The sequence below is a fragment of the Mus caroli genome, chromosome 8 (assembly GCF_900094665.2).
Source record: "Mus caroli chromosome 8, CAROLI_EIJ_v1.1, whole genome shotgun sequence".
Taxonomy (NCBI): Eukaryota; Metazoa; Chordata; class Mammalia; order Rodentia; family Muridae; genus Mus; species Mus caroli.
This window is the reverse complement of record NC_034577.1, coordinates 26,046,872-26,073,204: the sequence shown is the minus strand read 5'-3', so window position 1 is coordinate 26,073,204 and position 26,333 is coordinate 26,046,872. Positions and strand designations below refer to the sequence as shown.

General features: G+C 39.2%; 1 protein-coding gene across 6 annotated transcripts in view; it reads left to right on the top strand.

The window, feature by feature from the left end:
- The window catches only part of Nrg1 (neuregulin 1), a 194,712-nt gene that overhangs the window by 44,907 nt on the left and 123,472 nt on the right, over window positions 1-26,333 (top strand). For 5 of the 6 annotated variants that reach the window (XM_021171057.2, XM_021171058.2, XM_021171059.2 and 2 more), the window contains exons 3-5: window positions 9,174-9,295; window positions 17,752-17,802; window positions 20,666-20,716. In XM_021171057.2, coding sequence (XP_021026716.1) covers window positions 9,174-9,295; window positions 17,752-17,802; window positions 20,666-20,716 — 224 coding nt within the window. Of the gene's footprint in view, window positions 1-9,173; window positions 9,296-17,687; window positions 17,803-20,665; window positions 20,717-26,333 lie in introns of those variants that run through there. The other variant, XM_029480680.1, reaches the window with a different exon arrangement.

Below are 26,333 nucleotides of genomic sequence, written 5' to 3'. Positions count from 1 at the left end.
TTGCTTCTTTAAGCACAAGGATGAAAATACATTTTGAAGGAAATGGGGGAAAGGAATGACCATTCATTAATCAACACCTTTAAGGTAGTCTCCTCTCTGAGAGGATTGATTCACTCACGTCTGAGAAGAGGCAGGCTTGATAGCTAAAGCAACAGCAGAGGAAGACAATCCTCCTCCTCTCTTTGGATTTCATAAACTGTAACCCAAATGTTGGCGCACACTCCCAGGCAAGGCAGAACAAAATGGCTCTAAGGAGAATGCAATTGAATGTTACCAAACTGGACATCACTCTGATGGCAATAATTAGGGATGTTTTCCTAGTTCTCATGGCTTTATTAATTGTTGTACCATTTTCTCTGGTTATTGATCATGTCTGCAAGATCTGTTGATTCGGAAATACGTTAACGGGTGAGACAAGAGGGTGCAGATCACATTATGTAGCAGGTGGTATTTCAGGGATAATGATATCAAGAGCCAAAACACCTAAAAATATTTTTTTCAACATAATGTCACTTAGAAACAACAGCGATGTTGGGGAGTTGTTAGCACACACCTTTAATCCCAGCTCTCAGAAGGCAGAGGCAGGCAGATTGTGAGTTCAAGGCCAAACTGGTCTTTGGATCAAGTTCCAGCGCAACCAGGACTGTACAGAGAAACCTTTCTAACTCTGACTCCATAAAAAGAAAAGAAAAGAAAAGAAAAGAAGAGAAAAGAAAAGAAGAGAAAAGAAAAGGAGACTGTGACTCCTTGAAGAGTCCTGCTTTGCTGTACTTGGTATTAGATATAAGATGGGTCCTAGAACACCTGTGGGACAGCAAGAGGAACCTAGGCCAGGGTGGTAGCTATTCCCCTGTCCTAATAGCTGCTGGTGCCCCACCTTCTACTGAGTAACTTCATTAGGCAGGGCTTTGATTGGGGCAAAGTGACACTGTGGAAAGATATGATTGGCCGAAGATTTAGGAGCTCGGGATTGGCTCAAACACTGTATATAAGCTTATGTCCTAAGCAATAAACTCAAATCTGTACACTGAAAAAAAAAGAAAAGAGAAGAAAAGAAAAGAAAAGAAAAGAAAAGAAAAGGAAACAATAGCATTCCAACATATAGTAAAAAACAGTTGTATAGTTGGCGTATGCTGGCTAATTTTGTAGATTGAAAAATTAAGAGTCAAGCCTGGTGCACACCAATAACCCCAGACTTGGAAGGCTGAGGCAGCAAGATCACCACATGTTTGAGGCTAGCTGGGCTATATAGCATGATCCTATCTGGAAACAAATTGGAAAAAAAAATGGAAAGAAAAATGGAGGGTCAAATATATTGTACTTTACTTAGAGCTAGAGTCATGGAACTTGTCAAAAGCTCAGAAAACAAATATAGGATTTTTAAAAAATTTCTTATGCCACAAGTCTGTCTTTGAAAGTAGGAATCACGGAGAAAGGAGAACCAGCAGAAGAGTTGAAAAGATCATTATGATTATGGAGGTTACGACAAAAACTACTTGTTAGGTACTGGAATGAACAGGTTTTGCTGTCCTAATTTCATCAGTTGGACAAATGAAGTTATATACATGACAGGTAGACTTTGATTCATAGCTTTGAATTGGCCCAACAATAGCAGTGGTAGTTAATTGTTTGTAAGGGCTTTATGCCAGCAACATAGCCAGATCCAAGAGGTAGATAGGCTCATCTCTGTGCATCGGTAGCCCTGAATTTGTATAGAGATGATCTAATTTCATTCGAATAAACATGGGAATTTCACACCGTGTGCTGCAGCACACTGTTGGAGTGAGTCCGGGGTTAGGTTGATTTGGGTTGAGTGGGGAGCAGAAATTTTTTGAACAGCATGTATGCTCCATCTCATATGTGGAAAAAAGCAAGTCAATTGAGTAAATAAACCCAAAAGGTGGGGGGAAAACCCAAAATGTGAGAAGACAAACATGAGTCTGTTTCTGAAGAGGACACACGTGTGCTCAAAAGCTTAATCGGTTGCCTGGCTTGAGTAACATGTAAAGTACCATTAGCATTCAGGAAGGCATGTTCATATTGGCTGCATAGGTCCAGACAGCTCTGAGCACTGTCTACATAGTAATATATTTCCCACCACATCAGAAAGGCCAGTGTTCAGAAATTACTCACTTTAATTCCAGCCTCGCTGCACAGAAGTAAATGAGGAGAAATTTATTCAAGCCATGCAATTGTAAATTACTCTTGGCACACACACACACACACACACACACACACACACACAGAGAGAGAGAGAGAGAGAGAGAGAGAGAGAAAGTTCATATATTTGAGCTAAAAATAAGATCTGGCTTTGTGTAGAGTAGGCGGCTGCTCAGGAGAAGATCAGCTGGTTGTTTTTCACAATCAGACGACTTGTCATTTCTGAAGCTGTTTAAAAATAGTGTTGTCAGATTTTGGAGTATCTAACAAAGATCTAAATTTAACATTAGCAAAATGCTCTATTAGTCTATTTATCCTATAAACAAGCAGAATGAACATCATCAATATTATTATTATTATTATTATTATCATGTTGTTTAAAACACAATTACCCTTGAGAATGAATTTATGTCAGTTTCTTTCTGTAGGTCTTAATGTTAATAAATAAACCTAGAATTTATATAGGTCAGTCTCTAACGTTCATGTTATTTCATAGCTACCTGTGATTATTATAGGAAGTCAGAATATAAAGATTGGCATTAGTTCAGACTATCAATAAAACCTCTTATTATTTTTCATGCTCAAATATTTATAATACTTGTTACCTAGACCTCATGACTAGGAATAGGTTGCAGTGGTTAGCTGGTCATATGACTTAAACTTAATCTTCTACTGTGGGCAGCTAAGAAGAAGGGAATTTTCATTTGAGGTATGGGATTTCCCTGGGCATCTGCTTATATCAAATGTTGACTCCTCTAGTCCTTCGCCTAGGCCTTAGTCCCTCTTTTATCTAGATTGCACATGGCAGCCAAAATTTCCCTTTAATCCCTTAGTGTTATGGAAAGATTTCACAGCAATATATAGTTTCGATCATTGTGTAAACTCATCTCCCCGTTGAATCCCCATCTCCTCTTAAGAAACAATTTTCTTGCATGTTCTCCCTGTGAGTTTAAATTCACATTTAAGTCGTTGTTTGTTTGATTTGGTAAGCCACGTGTGGCACCAATTGAAAGAGATGGAAACCACTCTGTGTTGTGTATCTACTTATCCTTCTTTTCTTGTTGTCTGTGACTGGTGGGTGATTCGGATCAAGAAAGGTAGTTGAAGGCTTTTGGCGTGTCAGATTACCTCACTGAAATATCTGTTCTGGATTAGCCTTGTGAAAGGCAAACTTGTATTTCTTGTCAGGTTCATGCATGTTTATATACCTCTAATTTTGCTTCAGCTTTTCATTTCAGCTCATGTTTTAATTTGGTGTGGAAGTGGCTTTGCTTATTTAAAGCCCTTTTGGAGATTTTATAAATAATCTTCTTTGGGGCTTGTGAGATGGCTCAGCAGTCAAAAAGGTACTTGCCCTCAAGCCTGCTGACCTGTGATCATCCCCCCAAACCCCACGTAAAGGCAGAAGGGGAGAACCAACTACCAGAGGTTGTCCTCTGTCTTTCACACCTGAGTGGTGGGAAGAGCACCCCTCCACACACAGAGAGATGGATGGATGGATGGATGGATGGATGGATGGATGGATGGGTGTTCTATTGTTTTCAGTGGCTATATTTTGGATGAAGAGCTACATGTCAGTAAAGTTTATGTACAGTCCCTTTCTTAGCTACTGAAGCACTTTGGTAGGCCACTGGTATGCTATATAAAGAATCCCAATTTCCTTATATAGAAAGTAGTCATTTTGTGTGCTTTATGTCCACATTCAGTATGGGTGTCTGGTTCTACTGTGTAAGAAGTGTGTTTTCTCCTTCTGCATCCTTCTCACAGAAAGCAAGTTGACATTTGAATCAGAATTGAAGGCATGCATACATGTACATACACACACATACACACACACACTCATGAGCTACACAAATGGAGACCTTAGTGAGAGTTTGTTTGGCAAATGGCTCTTCAGTCTTGACTCTCCCCTGAGAAAACCTAACTCTTTTCTAGATTCCCTATCTAGTTCTGGATCACCAAGGTTCTCCCTTGTAAGGTCACTTTGTGTTTTCCTTATGGTGCTCAGTTCTATAGGACACTTGGTCACTCCCCAATCACTTTATTTTTCCAGGTAGCAGTCAGGTGATCTGCTTAATAGTTGCCCATTTAACATTCCGAAGTGCTTGCTTGTGAGACTTGTTTCTTTAGCAGAACCCTTTCTCTTGTTAGGATTTCTGCAGTCTCTCCAGTTGTAGTCACCTTCTTCCAAAGTCCCAGAGTTAATGGTATTGTTCATTGGCCGTCACTCCAAAATATATTTTAGTGTTCCAGCTGTGACCCAGCCAGTTCACAGTGTACTCGGACTTCTAGCCAACTTGATTTGTATTCTGCTTGAGCATGAATTTAACCCAAAAGTAGATGCATTTTTCTTCATTTCTTTCTCAGTTTTTAAGAAATAGATTCTTCACAAGAAGAAACCCTTGCCTCTTGTGTATTTCTACACAAGTTTCTGAATCTGATTGTATCTGTTACATGTCTTGATGAGACTGAGCTTGGTCTTGGACCATTGGTGTTTTGTGCTAGATTCTCAGGGATGTTCTTTATAGTAGTGATTGAATGGCCACATCCAATGCCTGGCTTAGAAATGCATCCCTGAGGCTTGTATGAAACTCGAGAAGTACTTACATACAGAGACCTATTTTCCATTGTTTAGAGGAATACTATTTTTTTCTGAACACAGAATAGTATACACACACACACACACACACACACACACACACACACACACACTCACACACAATCCCTCTGTCCTTCATAGCATTTAGTTATATTGCTTGGGTTTGTCTTCCAGGAAGTATGACCCAGGCCTATTAGAAGACTTTAGATTTTAGAAGTATCATTTTAAGATTATGCCAATGGGAAATTTAATTACCTTGTTTCTTATAGTTCAATCCAGTTCAATAGTTAAAATATTAAATTGTTCAGGGTCAAGAAAGAGGTCTTTATATACCAGGGTAAGATTGTTCCTAAATTTATAAATTGGAAAGATTGGGGCTTTTTGCTTGTTGTACAGTCTTAGAATATTGCTCTAATTGATTTCCAGAATTTTGGGTCTTAAAATAAAAAGTTCCCATTTTATTTTATTTTATTTTAGGAATTTATTCTTCCTCTCATATAGAAGATGAGGATATTTTCTTATCTGCTTCATAATTTGTTCTTACCACTTGTTATTTCACAAACCAGACATCAAAATTCTTTTAAAAACTTCGCTGTATGTTGGCTGAAAAAATCTTATTATAATGTATATGCTTACACTTTTTTTTTTTAATTCAAAAGTATCTACCACAAAGCAAACTTAACACAGATAGGCCAAGTATATATGAACCTGATAATCCATTAGAAAATGTGTATTTGAGTATCCTAAAGTCTGGCCCAGTAAGCAGTGTTCTAATCTTGTTACATTTTGATAGTTTCCGAGGCTCTTACTCATTATTAGCATGACGTATCTATCTATTTGTGGAGATGTTTGCTTTTTTTTTTTTTTCAGAGGTAATTTAGGGAAACTTTTCTCTGAATAGCCTGTGTGGTTAATGCGTGACTATTCCCCAAACCGTCCTGGCTGGTATCATTACTTCGATGCACACAGCTGTTACAGCTGTTACTAGGAAGTCTTTCAGACAGTTTCTTCTGTGGACCATTATTTTCCAAAAGTATAAATATGTGTGCTATGTGAAAGAAAAGACGTTGGTTAAGAGATTTTACTGGACAGTCAGCATCTCTTAGTTACAATGAAAGTTCTGAGAAGCTTTTAGGGGGGTGGGTGGGACTTTAATGTTTTTCAAGGTTTTTGAGTATAGAACCCATTTCTTATGGGTCTCCGGTCCCCTATCCCCACTCCTACCCCCACCCGGGTAAATTTTACTGTTGATTTTTTGGGTGTTACAACTAATAGTGGTGACTTCTCAGCCAATGAATTGACCTGGTCATGACTGCCTGGGGCCTGTACTGCCTAAAACTGCCACTACTTCTTTCACATTGCACCCCACTTCCTGCTGTCTGTGTTAGGGATGTTAGGTCCTGTGAGTGTGTAAGCAGGAACATCCAGACACTTCTGATCCATTCATACATGTATCATATCCAGTATTCCTCGAGGGCACATCAGTGTGTTATGCTGTTGTGAGGACACAGGTAGTTTAAAGTTATAGACTGTCTGGTCTGAAGTGTATGTCATGTGTCTGGGCAGGAGACATAGTGAGAGAACTGGAATGAGAAAGGTGTATTACAGTGGTAGTAGAGGTGACCAGGATCTAGATATGGAGAGAGAAGCTTCACTTGCGTGGTCTGACCATGCGTGCAAAGCTTGACCAAGGGCTTGGCACTGAAGGTAGCCTTTGAAGGTCAGCTAAGATCACTAGGGTAAAAATTCAGGTGACAGCAGATGCTGGCGAGGATGTGGAGAAAGAAGAACACTCCTCCATTGTTGGTGGGATTGCAAGCTTGTACAACCATTCTGGAAATCAGTCTGGCGGTTCCTCAGAAAATTGGACATAGTACTACCGGAGGATCCAGCAATACCTCTCCTGGGNATATATCNAGAAGATGTCCCAACNGGTAAGAAGGACACATGCTCCACTATGTTCATAGCAGCCTTATTTATAATAGCCAGAAGCTGGAAAGAACTCAGATGCCCCTCAACAGAGGAATGGATATAGAAAATATGGTACATTTACACAATGGAGTACTACTCAGCTATTAAAAAGAATGAATTTATGAAATTCCTAGCCAAATGGATGGACCTGAAGGGCATCATCTTGAGTGAGGTAACACAATCACAACACGCTGACACCATTGCATACACTAGCAAGATTTTGCTGAAAGGTCCCAGATATGGCTCTCTCTTGTGAAACTATGCCGGGGCCAAACAAACACAGAAGTGGATGCTCACTGTCAGCTATTGGATGGATCACAGGGCTCCCAAATGGAGAAGCTAGAGAAAGTACCCAAGGAGCTAAAGGGATCTGCAACCCTATAGNNGGAACAACATGATGAACNAACCAGTACNCCGGAGCTCTTGTCTCTAGCTGCATATGTATCGAAAGATGGCCTAGTCGGCCATCACTGGAAAGAGAGGCCCATTGGACTTGCAAACTTTATATGCCCCAATACAGGAGAATGCCAGGGCCAAAAGAATGGGAATGGGTGGGTAGGGAAGGGGGGGGCATATGGGGGACTTTTGGGATAGCATTGGAAATGTAATTGAGGAAAATACATAATAAAAAAATGCAAGGCACCCTATAGAGGTGCAAAATAGGACCTACAGAAGTGTAAGGGTGGAATTGGGGATGCTGCTGCCTTCCAGGAGAGGAGGAGGAATGAAATTTGAAACCACGGTTTCTATCTGATGATTGTAGCATGTGGCAAGAGGACCATAAAGTATAGAGAAAGTAGCAAAGCATGAAAGCAACAGCAAATATTGCCACTTTCCCTTCCTGCCCCCCCTTTTCCTCATTGTCCTTGCTATAGGACATGATGCCCAGATGCCAAGCTAGGCTATAGAATAATGCTTTAACAGTCGATGTGAGCTGGGCTCGTGCCTATAATCCCGTTACTTGGAAGACTGAGCGTCTTAATTAGGGTTTCCTTGCTGTGAAGAGACACCATGACCAAGGCAACTCTTACAAAAGAAACCATTTAATTCAGGCAGGCTTTCAGTTTCAGAGGTTTAGCCAATTGTCATCATGGCAGAAAGCATGGCATGTACAGGCAGACATAGTACTGGAGAAGCTGAGACTTCTACATCTTGATCTGCAGGCAGCAGAAGGAGACTGAGTCACACTGGCCAGACTTGTGCATATATAACCTCAAAGACCACCTTCACAGTGTAATACTTCCTCCAATAAGACCACACCTACTCCAACAAGGCCATATCTCCTGATAATGTCACTTCCTTTGGGCCAAGCATTCCAACACAAGTCTATAGGGGCCATACCTATTCAAACCACCATACCAAGGCAGGAGGTTATTCAAGCTATCCTTTCTCTGAGTTTCAGGCCAGCCTGGGCTACTGTGAGAAGCTCTGCAACTTTCCCAGCATAACGTCCTTTGCAAGCACTGAGCTTCTCCTGTTAGCTCTGAACTTTTTGTAACCCATAGGTAACTTAAATTACAGGCCATGTGCAACAACAGTAAAAAAGACGAAAGTACACATCACAATGGTATCCACATTAAAGAAATGGTGAATATTGATTTAATGTTCAGAGGGCTATAAAAGTGTACTGCTGTAACAGGAACATTTATTCCAGTGTTAAGAACAATTTGTGTGGTACTTCGTGCCTGGCAATGACAATCTTCTAGGATGATACCTCTTGTTTCTTCTTGTTTCTTAGGATGATAAATGTACCCTATGGAAATTACCATGTTTCTGATTGCTATTCCACTGAGAAGTGCGGAGGGGGCATTCTTATTTACCATAGATAGCTCATTAACTCTACTAGGCTTTCAGAAAAATATTTTAAACTTTTTTTTCTCTTCTTAAACTTTTTTTTTTAACATTTGAGATTATAATTTAATTATGATATTTTTCTTCCCCCAAACCTAAACACTATTTCCTTCTTCCCACTCTCCTTCAAATCCATGGCCTCCTTTTTTCATTCATTATTACAGGATGCATATATATATGTATATACATAGATATTCCTGACCATAACCTGGTCAGTCCATGTAATGCTACTTGTATATATGTTCTCAGGGTAAGAAGACATACAAGGGAGGGGGGAAGAAAATGTGCCAGCTAATTTTAAAGAACCACAAGGCATAACATGATTGGCATTAAGCGCTGGCCGAGAATGATGGGCGGAATCAGGACCAACTCTGTCCACCTGTGTGATGAAATTATGAGGTCAGAGGCAATGTTTGGATCAGCTGAAGCATATGGCTGCCCTGACATGATAGCAAGTGATAGTTCAATATTGGATGCAGAGTATTGAACAGGAGAGTTTGGGAATTCTGAACCCAGAAGAGTATATGTATTATATTGACCTGAGGATGGATTTCTGCCACTAGCTTACACTGCTCTGCTCTCTGTCTTATAGGAAGTCAGAGCTTCGAATCAACAAAGCGTCCCTGGCTGACTCTGGAGAGTATATGTGCAAAGTGATCAGCAAGTTAGGAAATGACAGTGCCTCTGCCAACATCACCATTGTTGAGTCAAATGGTAAGACACCCACTTCCCTCTGTTTCTCAGTCTGTGACAGGAGGGATGGAGATGTGTGATAAATTGATGAGTGAAGTCTTATCATGAACAAGAGAGAAACACGGGAGAAGAAGACAAACATTATTGGCATCTTTTGTGTTCTTTGTCAAGGTCTTCATTGCATGTGATGATATAGATGATATATGTATATTACATAATTATATAATATATATTTTATGCACATACATTTATATATATACATATATATAGGTACAACAAGTGATAAATATATATATATAGGATGATAAATGTACCCTATGGAAATTACCATGCTTCTGAATGCTATTCCACTGAGAAGTGCAGAGGGGCATTCTTATCTACCATATATATAATACAAACACATGAATGAATGCATCTACTTTATATCTAAGCCCTTAAAAGTTTTAATGTTCTAATATGTATTTTCAAGTCGTTACACCAAACCAACAGAAAGTTGGATACATTGACCTTTAGGGCTATTAATTTTGAAATCAGGAACACCTTAGAGGCAATGAATTTACAACTTTGCAAAGGCTTCTCACTGAGCTGAGAGCCATTCCAGGGAGGATTTATTAAACAACTGAAGGACTCAGGTGGGAAGAGCTACCTGCCAATTAACAACCTCCCCCAGGTCTCCTAGGAATTCCGAAGGCAACAGCTGCTGACTGTGTCTTCTGTAACTCAGTAGCTGGACCTCTGAGGGTCATGTCTCGGGCTGATGATAGTCTAGCAATGCTTCTTCAAATCTTGGAGCTCTCAGGAGCTGTTTCAAAACCTTACTTTGTGTATTGTGCCTTTAAATGATTGTGCATTTTTGCAAGCCCAATTCTGGTTTCTCTGCTTCTTGGGAGAGATGACTCTGTCTTAGCGAAAGGGCAGTTCATTATGGAAGGAGTAAAGAATATATGGTTAATTTCTTAGGAAATTAACTTGGTTCTCACATGACACCATATGTCAAGGAAGAGTGAATGAAATAGATATTATGGATGTCAGCCAAGAAAATCCAGGATAGTGCCTGTTCTTCTCTGGCCTTCCAAAGAACCTTCCAGAGTGGCATAATCAAATCTATTGTATTTCATTTTAGATGCTTTTCTCAGTTGGGAGTAAAGGAAAAAGCAAGAAAAGTAGTTTCAATTACTGGTTTTAGAAACCGTGCGTATGATAGTTAGAATGTGAGTGTCATTTGAAATATTTGTGAGCAAGTGCAATGCCACTTTGCTTTGTCATCAACACAGGTTCATCAGCACTAGGCTATTTTTACTTTATTCCTCATGGAGTTTTATAGATTTGGTATACAAAATCCAAAATGTAAGGATTCATGAATTTCAGTAGCTCATTCTTTACTCTTGGTTTAGTTCATGAGTTTTGAAGACAGTAATTTGTCCTGTTGTTTTTGAGAACATCATGAACTCTGTCATGTTGTGGAAGTTGTTCTCCTCATTCTGTTTCAATATGTCTTTATGGTAAATGATTATGAATTATGATTCTGACATTGAGATTGGATTTTGTGACTATATATACTATATAGCTGCATGAAATTAGAGTTAGTCTTATCACTGCTTAGAGTATGATCATGTTGATTAGTCTATGGCTTCTGGTTTACAGGATTAAACAGTGACAATCTACCACTTTATTAGTCCTGGTTAAAAAAAATGCATAGGGTCCTTTTATATGATTGTTAATTTGGGGATAGTAATGTTTGATAGTATTTATTTTCTTACATAAAGAACTATCCAATTAATATCAATTCCTGGTCTAGTGCTCAAGTTTGAATATTTAGTCATGATAAATTTTATGTTTGAGAAGTGAAAGTTAAAGGCATTTAAGATATTGACTCTTCTTTCATTAACCTGACAAAAAAAATCACATCGGCTACTGGATGGGACACAGGGCCCCCAAGGGAGGAGCTAGAGAAAGCACCCAAGGAGCCGAAGGGGTCTGCAACCCTATAGGTGGAACAACAACATGAACTAACCAGTGCCCCCAGAGCTGTGTCTCTAGCTGCATATGTAGCAGAAGATGGCCTAGTCGGCCAACACTGGGAAGAAAGGCCCCTTGGTCTTGCAAACTTTATATGCCCCAGTACAGGGGAAACACCAGGGCCAAGTAGTGGGAGTGGGTGGGTAGCGGAGCGGGGACGGGGGTGGGGGGGTGTATACGGGACTTTTGAAATGTAAATGAAGAAAATACCTAATAAAAAATTGAAGGAAAAATAAAAGTAAATGCACCTAAAAATGAAAAAAATGGGATCTAATGAAATTTAAAAAAATTAAAATCAAAAGATTTTGCATACCACAAAAAACAAACATGAGAGTGAAGAAGAAGGAAAAAAAGGAAGAAAGTTCACAGATTATTTTATAGGATAATTTTTTTTTTGTGATTTTGCTTGTTTGTTTTTCTGACAGTGTCTGTAGCCTGGGTTAGCTTTGAACTTCCTAGACAGTAGAAGATATTTATTTTTGATCCATATGCCTCTACCTCTGACACGTTGAGATTATAGGCCTATGGCACTACACATAGTTAATGCAATGGTTTTAGAGATTAAAAGAAAAAAAAAAAACAGACCCTGTTACATGCTAGACAGACACTAGACAAGTCCTGTCCTAGGGTCTTTACACTTAAGACATCAGAAGTGAGAAAGTGTAGAATCCCAATAGCAGTACGAGGTGGCCCCTGGGATGATAGGAGTAGGTCACCCTCATTCAATCTTCTCAAAGGATGTGGGATATTTAGGAGGAGTCTATGGAAGGGAAAACACTTGATCAGAATATATTTTATTTTTAAAAAATTTCCTTCTATAAAGGAAAAACTGAGAGTCTTAGAACGGGTATTAAAGCATTTTAGGATGAGAAAAAGTAGTAGCTAGTGAAATGGACTATCCACCTGCTTGCACTCCCTAGTGCACAGCGGCTCACTCTCCATCTGCAGTGCTGTGCACACACAGACAGCTAGTTACGGCAGAATCACTCGTCAGGAGGAATGACGTCAGACAGAGAGAGGGAGTCCGTAGGGATGACCTTGGCCTCCTGGACATGGACTTGTACTTGACACCTCAGAGAGTTTCTGCGATGGCATCATGGGACAGTTTTTACATTTCTTTTCCCTTTAAACTGCCTCAGATGGTTTGGAACTTGAAAGAGAAGAGACCTCGCTATTTCCTACGTCCCTCACTTTACCTGCTTTCACTTCTGCTGCTTTGTAACTGTAACGGACCAGTTTATGCTCCCACTTTGCCATATGCTTCTCCAGAGTTCTCTCTCTTCTCTCTTCTCTGTCTCTCTGTCTCTCTGTCTCTGTCTGTCTGTCTGTCTGTCTCTCTCTTATTGGATATTTTCTTTATTTACATTTCTTACATTACCCCCTTTCCTGGTTTTCCCCTCAAAAAACCCCCTTCCTGCTCCCCTGCTCACCAACCCACCCACTCCCACTTCCTGGCCTTGGCATTCCCCTACACTGGGGCATAGAGCCTTCACAGGACCAAGGGCCTCTTCTCCCATTGATATCCGACTAGGCCATCCTCTTCCACATATGCAGCTGGAGCCATGAGTCCCACCATGTGTACTCTTTGGTTGGTAGTTTAGTCCCTGGGAGCTCTGGGAGTACTGGTTAGTTCAAATTGTTGTTCCTTCTATGGGGCTGCAACCCCTTTCAGCTCCTTGGGTCCTTTTTCCAGCTCCTTCATTGGGTACCCTGTGCTTAGTCTCACAGAAGGCTGTGAGCATCCACTTCTGTATTTATTTGCCAGGCTCTGGCAGAGCCTCTCAGGAAACAGCTATATCAGGCTCCTGTCAGCAAGCACAACAAAATTATAGAAGAAAACTTCCCCAACCTACAGAAAGAGATATCCACGAACATACAAGAAGCCTACAGAACTCCAAATAGTTTGGACCAAAAAAGTAGTTCCTCTCATCAAATAATAATCAAAACACCAAGTGCACAAAACAAAGAAAGAATATTAAAGCAGTAAGGGAAAAAGGTCAAGTAACATATAAGGCAGACCTATCAGGATTACACCACATTTCTAGCCAGAGACTATGAAAGCCAGAAGATCCTGGACAGATGTTATATAGACACTAAGATAACACAAATGCCAACCTAGGCTACTATACCCAACAAAATTCTTAATTACCATAGATGGAGAAACCAAGGTATTCCATGACAAAACTAAATTTACACAATATCTTTCCACAAATCCAGCCCTTTAAAGGATAATAAAGGGAAAACTCCAAAACAAGGAGGAAAAAGCAAGAAAGTAATCTTTCTAAGGCTCTCTTTAAAATACCCTTCGTGATTGAACTCCTTTTCTGTGTCTGGGTCCTTGGCCTCCTAACAAAATTCAGGCTTGCAAGAATATGATTAGCAGGGATTGTGCAGACCCAGAGAATTGACCCCTGGTCAAATGTCTACTGCTCAGCCAGTAGAGATGAGGCCCCACCAACATATGACTATGGAGATCTATATAAATTAGCACCTAGATATAAATTAAATAATAAAAATTCAAGAAATTCCTAATTTTTTTCATTTACTCCAGTTCAATAGTGACAATATTGCCAAAATACTCAAGTGCGTAGAAAAATACATGCATAGTCACTCATTTATTAAGCTATATTTGAAGAATTTGTTTATCTTTTGCCCTTTTCTGATGCCTTTCCACTTCTTTGGGGAATTGAAAAAAGAATTTGCATGTGCAAACATAGGTAAACCCATGCAACCTGCTGGTGCTCAATGTTGATCTTCATAGAAACATTCTGTCAGGTTGTAATCATCCTGTGGTGAATTATAAAATGCATATTGTCACGAGAAAAGACCACATTTTCTCTCAGTTCATACACTCTGGACTCCTTCTTATCTAGTTATTTGGCTTAGCTAACAAGCTCTAGGGTAACTCTTAGATATTAGAATAAAGGTGCAAAGACAAGAACTACAAACGTAATTTGTCTGCACATTAATTAATGCCATCTTTTCAAAGGATAACATGGGAGAATATTACGACTACTCAATTTCATCTTATGTTTTATCCATTAAACAAGTGGGAAAAGTTACATGAGATTTAAGCTGTCATAGGAACAATCGAGCTTTTAGCCATTGCTCTTCCACGAGAGAAACAGAAAAAAAGAGATCCTTTTTTCTGAAAAATAAAGTTTGAATAGAAACATCAATTAGTGTTTTAAAAATTTGGCTCGTGTGGGTCATAGGCTTAGTTACCCCCTCCTCCTCCCAAACAGTGTTGTGGGAAATATGCTATTCATGAATAGCTCATGGAGTCTCACTGAAAGAATGTCAAATAGGTTTTATTTATTTTTATGTATTTATTTATTTTAAGATAGGATCTCACTGTGCAGCCATGGCTTTCCTAGAACTTGTTATCTAGAGCAGACTGGCCTGAAGTTCAAGGAGAATTCCTTGCCTCTGTCTCTGGTCTAATTGTTTGGGTTGAAGGCAGCACTACTAGGGCTGGAGTCAAATAGGGTTTACAATTTATTTGTCACTTTCCACATATGTTGTGTTATGGAAAGTACTCAAAAGCTAATAAACATTAACAATATGATTAGAATATGACAGATCAGGCATAGATTCCCTTCAGTATTTATTAATTTGAAACTTCTTAGCTGCTTATATATTATGGACAGTATAGATTCAGATACTCAAAGGTCTTCTTAGGTTTATGTTTTACCATTGTAAATAAATACACACACTTTAAAAATCATTTTAATCACAATTTTCTTATGCATAGTAGACACTTAAAGGTTCAGGGAAAATAGAAAATTAGGTAATATATGTTAAATGTGCACAGACTTGTGTATATGTGTGGGTGTGCACGCACGTGTATTTTAGTGAATATTGATGTTCTCATTATGCCCACAACAAAGTCTTGAACAAGTCATGTATTCATATTTATTAGAAAATCATTTTGTGGAGAACATTTATCAGCCATTGCAATTCGAGACTGGATTTAATTTATTAAAATAATCATCCAAATATGAAAAATACCACAATGTTGTTTATGTTCTCATGTCTACTGAGCATGAGTTGGTTAGCAGTGTTCAATTCCTGATGGTTCTGAAACCTCATTATTTACACCATTGAGTCGACATTTGAAGTATAATATGCCAACTTACTGTACTAAAATACACTGCTTAGCTGCTAATCAAGGAGATTGTAGCACTTATGATTTTTAAATCTGTAAGTGGGATGTAAAATTCCAATCACACCAAAACTAAACAAGTTTTGTTTGTTTGTTTTTAAATCTTTGACTCTACACAGGAGGAAAAAGATTTCTGTATAGTATTAATCAATAAGATTATCTTTTCTTAATAGGAAAGATCTTTTAAAAGTATCTACTGTTTTTTTTAATATAAGTTATTTTTTAAGCTCTCAGCTTGCATTTCCTCCATATTAATTCAGGAAGTATTTTTGTGTAAACCACAGTCATTAAAGATGTTTTAAAGATCTCCAGAATAAATATCTAATTTAGGAAGGGGATTATTTTCAGGATCCTCCGTGTATAACGGTTGTAAACATTTGCTACCATGAACGTTTGTCTAATGCAGCATTCAATCGCAGCAGGAAGCTATGGTTAACCTGTCCTCTGCTCTGAGGTCTTTCAGAATGGCTCTTAAAAAAACAAAACAAAACAAAACTTCTTTGAAGGTCATGGTACACAATCACTTGGTTTGCCAAAAATAAATATGAAGAAAATTTTGACGTTGGATTGGGCTTGGGGCTTTGCCCAACTCTTGTCAGGTATTATAAGTGTGAAGTGTCAATGTGGTGGTCAAGTCATTGATGCATTCTGAAGGACGCAGTGAGGAGGCATCTTTCAGAGGCATCCCTCAGTGTGGGCGCACAGTCTGAAAGCATTGTGCTCTATCCAGGCATGCCTATGGAAGAACAACTATTGTGAATCTTGGCTTTGGGAAAAAAAAGTTTCTCTAAGATTACATGTTTCCAAAGAAGAACAATTTTATTTTATGTTCTACAGCCCAAATCAATAAAGCTACTTGTTGCTGATTCAGAAACAGGTGTCAGCACTTGGTCCAACTGAGAACATCCTCTCTACTGCCCACCGCACGAGAAAGTTTCAGAAAAGTCCTACACCCTCATATACAGGTCCCTTTTACTTTGTGCCATGTCTAGTGGGTGTAAACACTGCTGTAGGAAACTTAGATGCCACAGAAACAGTCTTATTCTGTCAATAATTCTCCTTAGAATTCTTGACAAAGAACAATTGATCGTCTACACTTACTTTACACTAGGAGGTTAACATCTGTACCTGGCAAAGCCATGTTTCTTGCCATTGATACTTGAACCCAAGATACTTGACCATTGCTCTGGAATCTCACACAACTTGTTTCTTTCCTCCTAGTTTCTCAAACTCTTTCATCCCTAGAGAAATGTCAGAAGTTAAAGAAATCTGATCACTTCACTCTTCTTTCCTGCTAGGCTAGTCCCATCATGGTGATAATGAGCAAACCCCACTCTATGATGAGCGTTTGTATTGATTTAGATGCGAAATGGTAGCATTTGTGACCTTCTCATGATTTTGTGGCAGATGTAGTGACTTTCATTTGGTAACTGGCATCACATGAGACTCAGCTTATTTTTGTCTTGGTTAGGGTGAATGAAATATACAGCATTCGGTTACTTAGACACAGTCAAGGTTGAATGATTCCATCATTATTCCTTTGTATCATGCCAGTATCACAAAACTGTCTTTCAAAAACAATAAAAACATTTAAATCTAATGAACTAAAGCTAGCGCTGGGACTACATACTGAGCTATTCAGACAGTGTAACTCCTCACTCCTTTATTACATTCTTAAGGCATTAAGAAAGCAACTTTAGATTCTTGAATAAGTCTCCTAATTCTCAGGATGATGGCATTCTCTATGATGCACACTTATCCTTTGTTCCTTCAGGGAGCCTATCTGCTCACTTAGGCCCTGTCCCGAGTAGCCAACATCTTGATCAATTCTGGCAATTTGAAGAATTCTATGCTAAAACTTGATGCTGTTTGCCAGTTTGTACTAAAGAAAAAGAAAGAAAGGAAAAAAAAAAGAAAACACCACCAAATGTTGCATGCTTTCATTTTTGAACACAACAGTATTAGAAATTCCCCCTTGGTTTGGTATGACATTGCCTTTGACGCTCTTGATTCCCCATTTCTTTTTTTCCTTTCCAAGAAACCCACTATCTGTCTCTCTCAAGTGCTCCTTTCTTCCTCATTCTCCCCAGGGGGAGCAAACAGTTCCTCATAATTACTTAGCATGTTTCGTCTCATGCTCTTCCCCCACAAAAGGAGAACTATTTATTTGGACGTCTTCAAGGCACTGCTCGTCCTTGCTCGCACTCATTTGCAGTTGGATCATAGGCGATGGCCCCAGCTCCTAGCCTCCTGCACTACCCCATAATCGCCTGTCACCTTTTGTTTTTTTCAGAGCTCACCACTGGCATGCCAGCCTCTACTGAAAGACCCTATGTGTCCTCAGGTAAGGAAAAGATCCAGGCAAGTTTGACTAACCAGGCTTAACTGCTGGCTGTTCTTCACACTAACCAGCACTCCCCTTGCATCCAAATTCCAGCTACTCCTGTCTTCTCTGGTATTCTTCTGAGCTCCCTTCTGCATTTTTGAATTTTACTTAAGGCAGGATGGTTCTTTGCTGCAGGCCTGATTGGTGGCTCAAGATACAAATAGGAGAGAAAGAGATCATATCTATGTGCTACTTGGTGACATTAGACAGGTTAAAGGGAAATCTGGAGCACAAGATGAGATTTTTCTGTCTTTGGGGGTGCTTCTCTTGGTTGCTTGGGCAACTCCTCAGAATGAGATTATGTGCCTCAATGGTAGACCCAGCATCTTAGGTCTGACCTCTGAGATGCTATTCGCAAGTTCTGCTTGACTAAATTTGAAATAACAGCCACAAAAACTCATAGCTTGGCTTCTCAAAACTTATTATTGTAAGGTTCTGTTTCTTTTCATTTTGCCTGTAACATTTACTGGTTGTGGTTGGAGTCTGGGAAGACATGAGCTAATTATAACCCAGCTCTATAAATCTGTATACAACCATAGTTCACTAGTTTCTCTACTAGTTGTACAGTGACTTAGTCAGTTGTGGTTTTAGCTGGTTTTAAGACAGAAATTTGCATATGTGGCTTAATCTAGCATCCTTCCTGGAGTCTTTCTTTCTTTGTCTCCCTAGACCTAGGTTACAGCCATGTACCACCATGCCCAGCTATTTATTTTTTCTTTTATTTTTGACATTACAAACAATTATCTTATTTCTTTTTTCCCCCTCCCTCAATCCCTCTGATATAGCCCTCCTTGCTCTCCATCAAATGCATGGCCTGGTTTTTTTTTTTTTTCATTAATTATTGTTACATATATATAAAATGTATATGTATATATGATTTCTAAGTATAACCTGTTCAATCTATATAATGTTACTTGTATGTACATTTTGGGGGATGACCATTTGTATAAGATAGCCAGTTGGTGTGCTTTTCCCTGAAGAAGACTATCTCTTCCACTCTTGGCATTCATTGTTCCTTAGTTGCCTGTAGTTCCTTATGTGAGGTTGAGGTTTTGTGGGCTGTCCCCATCCACTTTGACATGTCTGTTTCTGTCCTTGTTCACCTCATGTCCAGGCAGTCATGTTGGTAAGAGTTCATGGGTGTAGTTCCTAACATTACTGGGATAGACAGGATCACTACATACACTCTAAGCCTCTGGCTTTTATAATCTCCACCCTCTCATTTGCAATTGTCCCTGAGTCTTAGATGTGTGAGTGTTTTATAGATGTGTCCATTGGGACTGAGCGTCTTAAGTCTGTATTTTGATAGGTTGTGATTTTCTGTAATGGTCTCTATCTATTACAATGAGAAATTCCCTTGATGAGGGGTAAGGAGTACAGTTACCTTTATTTTTATGGTTTTATGGTTAATAGAACCTTGGGAAATTAAAAAAAAATCTAGTCTTTATTTGGCAGTAACTTTGTGGACAGTTGAGATTGAAAACTGATTTTCTTTTAATGTTATAATTAAATAAAATTCTCCTTCCTTTCCTCCTCCAAACTCGGTTTACAGACAAGGAAAATTAAAGTGCTAGGTATGTTATGTTGTGTATCTCAGAAAGGAAAAGGGAGGGTCCCTGGAGCTGAGCACTCTCTCCACTGCTCTCCACCTTATTCTTGGTTTGGCATAGTTGTCGTTTCTCACCATGCCATACCTAAAGCTACAGTAGTCCAGAGAATCCTACACAGCATTCTTTTTCTTCTTCTACCTCCTCATCCTCCTCGTCCTCCTTGTTCTCTTCCTCCCCCTTTTCTTGCCTTCTGAGTACTTACTCTTTTCTTCAAAACCACTCTTCAAAATCTGAGAGAAAAGGGTGGTGTGGAGCAGGAAGAAAAGGAAGACAGGAAGGGGTGGGGGGATGTTTAAGGAGGGAGGAAATGAAATTAAGTAGATTCTGTTACCTATCATTCAGACACTCGTGCATTGTAAGGACTTCATTATCAAGTCCAGTAGACATTGTTAGGAAATTGGGCTTTGACCATACTATAGTGCTTCTGTGGGGAAGTTAGATTGTCCCCATCCTTTCCTGAAAGCTGATAGGAATATGATGTTCTACCTGTCAACTTTTAACTTTCTTCAATACTAACCTTTTTTTTTTTTTTCCCCTGATTTCCTAGGGTTGAAAATCCTTAGGTCTCATCTTTTTCTCTTTGTCTTCTTTATGTTCAATCATTTCTAAAATGCTGGGTTTTTTTTTTTTTTTTCCTTTTCCATCCTTGCTACTTAAGCAAATCTAGTACGTCCCTAGCTTGTTTTGCTTGTTCAGCATGTTCTATTGGCTCCTTGTGTGGCTCCTGTACAGGACTTTGTTTGGCACTGCATGGGTCAGGATGTTTATGCTGATCCAAATTCCCCTAAAATATTTTCACTCTTGTTAACTGAGTGTGTGAACGATGCCCATTCTGCTGCAGTGGTATTTCTCTACACCGTTAAGCCTGTACCTAAGAGAGAGAATAATCTCTTCCCTCTTCCACCTGTAGTGTGAGCTTGCTACGAGGGATATTTCTCCAAAGCTCATTTCACAGTTGGTCTGTGGGAGGTCTTTACAGAGGGTTTCTCTCCTTTTCTACCTTTTTCAGAAGTCTCTGCACTTAAAGAGCAGAAATGTCTCTTTGCTGTCCTTGCCTAGTGCGTGCATCTGTTTGTTTTAGGGATGCTTCTATTTGGCTCTTTGCACTGCTTTTTAGCACAGCTTTTCTGGGCAACTCCAGAGCCTGGCAACATTCTAATTTTTAAGTAGCATAACTCAATAAAGCTTCACTCCATTTTTATGTTTTATAGAGTCTCCCATTAGAATATCAGTTTCAACAGAAGGCGCAAATACTTCTTCATGTAAGTACACATACTTATACTTACTAGTCTTTAACCTAACGTAAAAGCTTCTGCCAGTGAGCATGTTCACATGTACCCTTCGACTTTATGGAGGTGTGGTGTGCTGAATTTGGAACAGGATGAGATTTTGGTTTGGAGCAGAAATGACCTTCTACTGTGCTTCAGACTAACAAGATATAGACACCAGCTCCCTGCCAAATAGACTTCAGAGGATCCCATGATGCCACATGCTTGTTAGTTTCTGGATAATATGGTGCCCTTGAATGTTAAAAAAAATAATAATAATTGCATAGCATCTGAGGCCTAGTTTGGAATAGGTTTCTGTGGAGTGTTTGTTTGTTTGTTTGGTTTCATTTTGTTTTGTTTTTTTTTTTTGTTTTGTTTTTTGTTTTTTGTCTTGACATCTTCGGCAACCGTAAAAGGTTCCATACCTTGTCTTGACACTTTCAAAGACTGCCAAAGGTCCCACAACCCAGTTGCTTGGGACTTCTATTCCAAAGTTCCTCAATTTCACATTATAGTCTGCTGTGGCAGAGTGAAGAAACTATATATAGATGTCCTTAATTCAAATTTGATAGCTAGTAAGTAATTATGAAGAGGTTTGCAGGCACGTCCCTAGGCAAGATCCCAGATGAGTTTGGCCTGTTTACCATGAAATGTGCTTTGTGCTTGCAGGCTTCTTCCTCTGCTAGATGGATTGGTGCTGTATGTGATGTCAAGGGAGCTTAAAAAATTGCCAGTGATTAGTAAAACCAGCTCCTGATACTTATTAGCTGAAAATCATTGAATTAAATTTTGATATAAAACATGAGGGCATATTAGATCTTGACAATAAAACTGAGAGCTATTTTTTCTTGTTAATTTTTTTTCTTAATTTAAAGCATTTCTTTGATGAGCTCTTCAGTAAATGCATGCCTGTGTTCTTCTCCAATTTACGGGATGTGTTAAAGAAACAGTATCTTACTTACTTAGCAGCTATGGCAGAAACCAAGAGGCAGTTGGCACGTTTTGTAACTTACCTCATTCTGTCAGTCTGTTCACATGTATGTGTTTGGTAGTAAAGCTTTTCCCTCCAGGTTAGTGGAACAAAACTTGTAACTATATGATATAAAAACATGTTATTTTCTAGGAGTTTAGCTCTACAGTACTTGGCACAGGTATCATCCCCAGCACCCAAATTAAGCAAAATGAATCAAAAATCTATGGATGCCTGAGTTACTGATCTACCCACATACACAGTATTTAACCAACTGGATAGCAGCAATCTACGAATATCAAACAGGAAATGAAATTCTAGGAGGGCTAGCAGGCTTTCTCAGGCCCCTTGTTACAGATTCAAATGACACTTCCTACTGGCTTGCTCACAATATTCGTTATTTGGTTCTACTTATGGAATCATTAGGGCAAATGTATGGATTTTATAAAATGACTCTAAGGAGTCATATTGAGTTTTGCTTTAAAAAATATGCTGTACCAAAGAAAATCTAGATTTTCTTCTTTCACATATTTTCTGAAAATGATTTCTTCCTATATGATCCCTTTGAATGACGCCATTGAGCCTTTCTTGCTGTCATGGATAGGGTGGTGGACAATGTTCTTAAACACGTGTGAACACTTCTGGAATGGAGGGATTAGTTTAATTTTGGCTTTCCAGGACTTTGGGGAACTGAAATGAGCCTCCCGGTTTACATTTCTGTGGATTATAGTGCTGTGGGAAAAGGAATAAGTTTGGAATCTGAGTCCATTTCTTTACCTCTCAGCAGAGTTATATCCTGCTGTTTGGTGATAGTGTAGGAGTAAGAAAGGCTGCATGTCCATGTGTCTGTCATTCTCCTGGGTCACGCTGTCCTTGGCAGGTCATTATTGTTGAGCTGATTAGCTAGTGCCTGTTCTCATCTCATGAAAGTATGCTCTATAATTTGAAAATATAAACCAAGCCCAGCTTTCTAGGTCTACTTAGAACAGCACAGGGAGTGAGGGAGGGGCATGGGACTCAGTTTAAGGCAGCACTAGCAAAGTGGTTTTAAAATTTCAATATGCTTTTTTTTTTTTTTAAATAAAATACTATGGAAAAGTTCACATGGTGATCTAAAATTTCCCAGGTAAGTTAGGCTGGCCAGGGAACCCAGAGGTCCACCTACTTCTCCTTCACTTTTTTTTTTTTTTTATTAAGTGTACCGTCATACCCAGATAGAACGCAGGCCAGCATATTTGCATTGCCCCACTTTGTTGACTCATAACCCTTCCTGGGTTGCTGAGTCTGTTGATCCCCCGATACTGTCTGTTCCCTACACTTTCTGTGACTATCCCAGATCCAAAGCAGCCCTCACTTTTCTAACTCAGAACGGATAAGAAATAGGAAGAAGCAATTTAAAGCTGTCTCCATCATCATGGGAAGTCATGGCACTGGCATTAGCATGCACTTTCTTCTACCCTGAGGTGCTCCCTGCCTGGCTTCTCACCTGCCACCTCTCTGTGCACTCAACACACCACACACTCTGGTCTCACACTACCTTGGCATACGTGTTGTGGGTTTCTTGCTTTGTTTTGTTTTCTAGGAAGAAGTATCAAACCTAGGGTCTTGCTCATACTACACACCCTCTGCTCCGAGTCCTCTAGAAAAATACATTTTTGAAGCTATATCAATTAAGAAATTAATCTTGACTGAAGACTTTAAGGGTCTTTTTTTTTTTTTTTTACATGTGCATTGCCTGTTTCCCCTGTTTTAAATTTTTCATGGAATTTCAAAAATGTGGGTGAAATAATAAAGATACCATCCCTTCCTCTTGTAAGGCAATTTCTTAAAGCTATTTTTTTTTTCTTTTAGAAGCTGGGAACATGCATTGTAGGTTTCCTATATTTAGATTTCTTACACATTCTAACTTTTTCTTAGAGCAATCATTCTAATGGGAAGCCTAATCCTACATTCATTTATTTTATGCAAATGAGGTTTATGTGACTAAAAGAGCTGCAGGTGGATGGCCCAATAAGTGTCGAGTTACTTATGGTGACAGATTTTCAAAGGGCAGCTTGAACCTTGCGCTATAGTCAGTAGAACTATCTTGCTCCCTCTTTCACAGACTCAGCAAAAATGTAAATGGACTGTTTAGAGCATCCATAATGACTCTTCTGGGACATGCCAGCTGTCACTGACCCCATTTTGCCGACAATTCTCTTAAATGCTATAAAAAGCATAATTCTGACAACAATGCCTGTCTTGATTTAAGCCTTATCCATTCCAATCTGACGCATAAGTGAGAGGGAAGAAATAACGAGAAGGCTCACAAATGGTCAGAAAAAATACATAATGTGCTCCTGGTAAATAGCACTAACTAGCAGTATATGTTTCATGTAATAGTAACAGCAGGGTTCTTACTTGTCATTAGCCTACTGTGTGCTATGCCTTTCTGTGGCAGCTCAGGGCTCGACCTCTAGAACCTGCTCCACTTTACAATTGTCACTCAAAGCTAGTCTTGCAGCAGGGTTCAAACTCGGACAACATAGTACCCTGTTTAAGGATTTCATCTTTAAAGGAGTGCGATTCTGCAGATGACAGCAAAGCAGCCTTTAATGCAGAGTGAGGATGTGGTACTGAAGGTAATTTGAGTTGCCTTAGACTGGTTTGGTTTGCACAGTTGCAAAGATGGCCAGCAAAGCATGGCAGGTGAACAAAACAGAAAGGGATAACCAGTCTGTGGCTACAGTAAGAGCTTAGCAGGTTACCTAACTTCCTGAGCCCAGCTCCTTTGCTGTGTCTGTTACATGTTTCAAACACATATCGGGCAGGGTAATGAGAGAAAACAGATGTAAATGGTTCTGAACAGCTGTGCTCATGGGTGGTCAGTCACTTGTACACATGGGAGAGGGTGAGAAGGGAAAGAATTGATGCATTCTTTGGGTTTGAAAAATTTTATCCTTCTAGTTGGGGAAGCAAATGAGTTCATGATTTTCAGCCACAACGGGGAGGCTGAAGGTCCTTTGCCAGGAAATCCCTGCCATTTCGATATATTATGTATTCTCAGCAACGGCTGCATTTTAAAAGAATACGTCCAGGAAGTCCTCTTTGAAGTCTCTGAAAGAAATGAACAATTCAGTCTTAGATTTGGCACCTACATGAGCTAGCTAAAAGGGCAAAAATGTCTTTTGTCTGTATCTTAATGAGAGACAGCTTTAGCACTGGGGAATAGCACAGTGACTGACTATACTGGACCACGTCTGGCTGGCCCATTGGGTCTTTAGAGTTATATTTCTTATCTTCTACCTTCAGCTGTAACCGACAGAGCCACTTTAAGGGTAGAGAAAACTGTCCTGATCTCTCAAATGACTCTCAGCTGGAAAAAAAGTGGCATTTTATTTTCAGATCTCTGGTGGTAGTAAACTGAGCTCTTGTGTAGGAGGGCTCATTCTGACTAAGTGTATATTGTGTTCAGGTTTCTTCTAACAGGGCGTTTGCAATGGCATGGTAGCTGTGCCTACTGTGAACAATGAAAAATCGCTGTGGTGCACATAGCAATAAAATAATTCAAAAGGAAAATTGGCCAACTGGCATTGTTTCATTCTTTCTGATTGCTTAGAGGTTTAGGGCAGTGCAGCGACTTGTGATGGAGCTGGGACATGTGTGTCCCATCACTCAAATATACAGACAAATCACTGATATCATGTTCAGTTCATTCTTTTTGTAATTAAACTATAAATGATTTCTTTTCTACCAATGATTCTTGAGTTTCGTGTCACTCCACTGCGGTCACTTAGTGCCTCTTGTTGTTGTTCACTGCTAGAAGAACCCTGCCCATTTTTTTTTTTTTTATCAAGATTAACTTTTCGTATTTGATTGAAAAATTAACCTTGTAGAAAATTATTCTTTTGAACCTAAAAGATGTGTGTGCACATCCACACATGTGTGACCCATATGTATAATGGATTTCTGTATAACACATTTTTTTTTTTTACAAGACATGGTTTTATAATTTGAGTCAATGATGAAGATAGCTCTGTGGATTTGATTTTATTCTCTGAAGTCAGTGACTCTCACCCTCCCTAATGCTGTGGTCCCTTACTATAGCCAGGTTATATTGACATAATGATCTGCAAACATAAAATTAATTTTGTTGCTATTTCATAACTGTAACTTTATTACTGTTAAGAATTGTAATATAAAAATCTGATATGCCGGATATTTGAAAGGGTCATTAGTCCGCAAAGGAGTTGGTGACCCACAAGTTGAGAACCGCTGCTCTAAACAAGCATGGGGATTGCCACTCAAACTATTATGATGAGCCTAAATTCAAAGACTAAGAGCAGAAATTGAAAATGAGTCTTCTGATTTCAGATCATGGACTCATAATAAAAAGATTTATGATATCTATGACGCTATGAGATTTTTATGATATCTATGACACTATTTTGATTTGCTTAAAGAAATAACATCAAAATAGAATTATTATAAGGACTCAAGGAAATAATGATATTTGTCCAAGTGAGCCCAAAGCTAAGACTTATGAAAAAGTGTATTCTTCACAATCAATCCTAGTAATGAAGTGGGTAGCAGAACATTCAGTTTAGTGGTAGAGTCAGGTAGCACCATTCATTCAAGGCTTTCGTACTATGAAACCAGAAG